This window comes from Megalobrama amblycephala, linkage group LG2 (genome assembly GCF_018812025.1).
Source record: "Megalobrama amblycephala isolate DHTTF-2021 linkage group LG2, ASM1881202v1, whole genome shotgun sequence".
NCBI classification, from domain to species: Eukaryota; Metazoa; Chordata; class Actinopteri; order Cypriniformes; family Xenocyprididae; genus Megalobrama; species Megalobrama amblycephala.
The window spans coordinates 3,034,618-3,039,819 of NC_063045.1; the positions used below are offsets into that span (position 1 = coordinate 3,034,618).

The 5,202-nt window shown below is 38.6% G+C and overlaps 1 protein-coding gene across 1 annotated transcript; it reads right to left on the minus strand.

Moving 5' to 3' along the window:
• Window positions 1–1,740: 1,740 nt before the first annotated feature.
• Window positions 1,741–3,974, minus strand: LOC125254281. The gene is made up of 3 exons (XM_048168837.1): window positions 3,929–3,974; window positions 2,976–3,320; window positions 1,741–2,111 (listed from the first exon to the last, which is right to left on the minus strand). The coding sequence occupies exons 1-3, from the start codon at window positions 3,972–3,974 to the stop codon at window positions 1,756–1,758; spliced, it is 747 nt and encodes a 248-aa protein (XP_048024794.1). The 3' UTR covers window positions 1,741–1,755.
• Between the last annotated feature and the right edge of the window lie 1,228 nt (window positions 3,975–5,202).

Below are 5,202 nucleotides of genomic sequence, written 5' to 3' on the forward strand. Positions count from 1 at the left end.
CCATGAAAAAACACTTATTTTATTGTTACGTCCCAGGACATATGACATTCATTGTTGTTTAATTTTTATGAATGTGTATGTGACTGTGTCTTCTTTATGCCAACTGCCTGCTGGGAAGTGTAGTTTTTTCCCCCTGTCTCCTCTGTTCCTCCCTGTTCTCTTGCAGGAACCCAATTGATGCCACCTGTTCCTCGTTAGAGTATGGAGAGGAGCTTGCATTTACACCGAGGAAGCAGGCTGTTCCCCAGAGAGTGTGGCCTGTCTTCCCTCCCAGAACTTTTGTTGTATCTACTGTTGTGAAAGCTTCTTTAAGAGAAACCTGTTGTATCTGCTGCTGTGGCAGTGTGTAATTGCTCCATTATCATTGTTGCAGACGCAGTAGGGAGGTGGGTGCCCTTTTGTTTTTACTAACCCCCGTTTTCCCCTGTTTTTGGTTAGTAAGGTAGTCAGGTAAGAGATTTGTTGTTTATTTGATGTTTTTGTTTGATAGGTTATTTAGACTCCCTTACTCCAGTTAGCCTACTCCTTTTGTTTGTTATTTTGGCTTTACCCCAGTTATTCTGTGTTTGTGTGAGTTCTGGGAGTGCCGACAGAACCAACTCTCTCTCTCATTTTTGCCCTGTTTCTGAAGGGATATATCTTTATTAATTTTTATTTCTATATGTTACTCTCCTGCCACCCCTAAACAAAAGGGGGATGTAACATTATGAAAAATTTATTTTCATTAAATTCTTTAAATTCTGTTATAGAAAACTAAATAGGGACAATAGTCTGGAAATGCAAACATTTTTCTATACTCCGCTGAAGGGGATGGATTCTGGAATCAATATATATCTTTTAAATTATTTCAAATAAAGTTATTAATCAACATTTATCATTCTAAATATTAAATTATTTGAATGACTTCTTCATATGTTAAAGCATTTATTTTCCTTTTCATCTTCAAACACTAGAGAATAATGATGAATCTTGTCTGTGCCTCTCACTGAGAAAGAAGTACAACTTATCAGTGTGTTTTGAGAAAATTCAACCAACTTCAACCTTGGAGAAACTACGCATCCTTTCTATCTGTGTATTTGTGCTACTATTGGTGAAAGATGAGCAACGCGCACTGGATGATGGAATGACTTTTTTTTTCACGACAAATTGGTGACCTTGGAGGTCACTCCATGCCTAAACCAGGATTTTGTTGTCATTAAATGACTTTGTTAGAGTATAACTGTTGTGGAAATGTGAATGTACGCAGAGCGGCCTACAAACTCCTTGTGAGACTTGAAGCTGACTTCTGCTGATGAAACTGCAAACTATTCTTCAGTAAAATTTTCTTCAATTTATTTATTTTAAACTCTTGACTGGGGGTCTTCATATCTGGTCTTTTCTTGGGGTCTTTAACTGTTAATTCCCCTATATTGCTTTCTTTTTTCCATACATTTCCAGACCTGGAAATTACTCAAATCAAATTCCATACTTTTCCATACTGCGTAGGAACCCTGTGGTAAGTAGTTCTTTGTGTTAATGATTTGATAATTACATATAAAAAATAAAGCAATTAAAAATGTTCACATTGTTACTGTAAACCAGACAACAGTCAGCATTTATCACTAATATTTTTAGTAATGTAATACAGGAACAAGCTGTTTTAGCTTGTTTTGTGCTTTGAAAGTTACCATATGAATTTGTTGTAAAGGAAGGTTTGATTCATCATGATATGAGCCTTTTAATATCATAGCTGATCATCACTTTAAAACAATTGAGTTACTCACCACTGACAGTAACAATGAATCTCTTGTGTAACGTCTGTTTGTTGCTGCTGATCATCACTATATAGTGTCCAGAGTCTGATGTGTTGGTGTTTGTGATGGTGAGAGAACCATTCTGATTATTCAGGTTCAATCTGTTTCTGAATTTCCCATCAGCACTATTATCAAATATTGTTGAGTTCTTGGCCTCTGCATAATGTTTAGCAATGAGTTTTCCTTCATCTCCAAACCTCCACACTATCAGCTCATCATGTAGATGAGGAATATCAGTCTCAAGAGTGACAGGCTGTCCTTTATTCACTGACTGAGTCTTCATTTCAATTCTACCACCCAAATTAACAGATGGAGAGTCTAAAGGAAACAGATTCAAAGACAGAGATTAAACATATTGAACACTGTTACTGGTTAAACAACAATCTGAGGTTTTAAAGTTGGTTAGCACTGCTTGTGGTTATTACATCAGGCAGATTAATTAAATAATCAATTATGACATACAACAGTTACATTCTAATTTGATTGTATAAAAGGCACAGTTTAGCCATTTTTCCACAGTCAGGCAAAGCGGTTCTTAGAATGGTAAGGAATGGTTCCAGTTATGTTTCCACTTGAGCCTGGTACAGCACAGCATGATTACAAACCATTTTCTGCCCCCGAATTCTCAGCACGGTTGTCTAACCATGCCGAACCTTGCTGGTAGAATCCGTGAAGTGACGTTGCCACTCAGGATTAGTCACTTATGTGTTGCATGACAACCAATTTCTCTGTAGCTGGCTAAGCACACTATCTAAGCAACATAAACAAAAATAATAATGAAATTAAAAGGAATATCCGATCATTCTTCATAAAGTGGTCGCTATTTACATCTTATATCATCTGCAAACTCTTGCAGATGATATAAGGCAACAACTAACGCATTAGTATTACACTCCAAAGATCTCTCTTATCAGACTCATTGTGGAAAATGAAACCATATACATACCGGCTGGACAGGAACGGAATGAACTGGTTAAGCAAAAGAGAACAGTTTGGCTTGACGGTGGAAAAACATCTTTTGTTTCACATTATGATGAGTGAGATACTGCATAACGAAAATTAAGTAGACAGTTGAACACAGTTAAACTAATTTGCTGGTTACACTCTGAATATGTTTAATTTAGTTTAATTTGTAACAAAAACAAACCTGAAAAACTATTACTCAAAAAAAGATATGCTCACCTTTAACATCAACACTGAATTCCTTTTTTGGTGACCCACTGGCATCTTTACTGATGGCCTCTAGTTCATAAAGTCCAGAGTGTTTCTTCCTCATATTTGTGATGTTGAGAAATGCAGTTTTACTGTCCAGCTGCAGTCTGTCTTTGAATATCCCATCAGGACCATCTTTATATGTGATATTACCTTCAGTGATCTGAGATATGAGGTCACCATCAAACCTCCACAGTATCATCCAATATGTATGAATTTCAGTAAGATTAATCTCTAGAATGACAGATTCTCCCTCAATCACTGACACTGGCACTGGCAATGGCTTCACTTCATCCGTTTCAGCACCAATCACTCCTGCAGAACAAACAGAAACAGAGATTCTCAGAGATTAAACTCATAACACTGCTGGTAATGTTAGTGAACTAGTTAAAATCAATCTTAATGAAGAAACTTATTCATATGTAAATAAAGTCTTCCTGACAAAGTAATCAGAGAAAAAAACCCTGTTGGTGGATCAAGAATCTTACATTTATTTTAGTAAACACTTACACAAAGCTTAAAAAACACAAAAAAAGCAGAAGCAGTAAAATGGGACATGCTGTGACAGAATAGTTCAGAAAAATATGAGGTATAGTACATAGTTTACAAGTAAACAGTGATGTGTTCAGTCGTTCATCAGTGGACCACTCCCAGCAAGAGGAACAAATAGATTTACACGGTTGCTTGGTCTTAACACATGGCTGCAAAATACCTGCAACTTAAATGGACTGAATTTCATTGACAACTTCAATCTTTTCTGGAGTCAGAGACAGTTGTTCACACATGATGGCCTGCACCCAAACAAACTGGGCTCAAGAGTGCTAAAGGACAATATCTACTTCTCCCTTCATCATCCTTCAGCAGTGTGTGCAAATCCACTCAATCTGAATGGCACAAACACACCTGGACAGAGTGCAACTAACCACAGGACTTCATTTCAGCAGCTGAATGGACATGCGGCTGACACATCCCACAAGGACAATGATAACACCACGCAGCCACAACAACCACTGCTCACGGACAGAATCCCAACTGAGCCCTGCCCACAGAGCTCACCGATAGAGAGTGACGTATTAGAACTTCTCCAAGATTCAGCACCCAAGGACGACTTTCTGGAAAACAGCCAGGGAAGCCAGGACAACATATTACAGCCTCCTGTATCACCAGAGCAACAGCCTCTCTCACCGGACACGTTATCCCTCTCTCCAGCATCCCCTCTTCTGTGCTTCTCAGAGAAAATGGAGGAACTGGTGTATGCTGGAACCAAACTCTGCCATTCTTTTGCTGCGAGCCCCCAGATATCAACGAAAAAGCGACAAGCCCCACAACCACCAAAGCCTGTGGGCCCAGCCCGACCTCCCCCTCCTCCTGTGAGAGTTCTTCGGCCCCTGCCACAACGCCAGGGCCCTCAACCTCCTCCGTCTGTTCTAGGTGAACCAAAAATAACTGATAACAGCTCTCAGTGATGTGTGTCGGGTCCCCGCTATGATAACATTGACTTTGTCAAATGTTTACAGAACAAGCGGGAACCCAGTGTGCCTGTTGCTTTCTCTATTTCTGTTTTGTTACGTAATAGAAAGCCAAAGGCCTTCTCAAAACGTTTGGTAAATCCATTTAATCTGCTGCCTATTACACGTCAAACTAAGATTACTGTAGAAACAGAAAGTAAGACTGTTAATTTAGCACTTTTAAACATCCGTTCACTTAAAAATAAATCATTTCTAGTCAATGACTTAATAACCACAAACAATCTAGATTTTATGCTTCTAAATGAAACATGGCTTGAAGACAGTTGCAGTTCAACAATCCTGAATGAAACAGCCCCTCCTAACTTTACTTTTATGAGTGTCTGCAGAGCTTTTAGGAGAGGTGGAGGTGTAGCCGCTATATTTAAAGATGTCTATCAGTGCAAGCAAGTGTCATTTGGTGATTACTTGTCTTTTGAATACTTGGGTATTGTGTTAAAAGGTGCTCCTCGCATTCTACTTATAGTCATTTACAGGCCTCCAAAATATTCTCCAGCCTTTGTGGAGGATTTTACAGAACTGTTATCAGCAATCTCCTCAGAGTTTGACTGTTTTGCTATTAATGGGGACTTTAACATCCACATAGAAAATGCAGAATCCAATATGGCAAAAGAAATTCTAACAGTTTTGCATACTTTTGATCTGACTCAGCATGTACATGGACCCACACA

Excerpts from the sequence above, each read along its gene's own strand:
- LOC125254281 (XM_048168837.1), bottom strand. The coding sequence starts at position 3,974 with ATGTGTCAGCCGCATGTCCATTCAGCTGCTGAAATGAAGTCCTGTG. Across the intron at positions 3,321-3,928 it reads TGCTGAAATGAAGTCCTGTG|GAGTGATTGGTGCTGAAACG; the intron begins GTTAGTTGCACT and ends TTTGTTCTGCAG. Across the intron at positions 2,112-2,975 it reads ATTCAGTGTTGATGTTAAAG|ACTCTCCATCTGTTAATTTG; the intron begins GTGAGCATATCT and ends TGTTTCCTTTAG.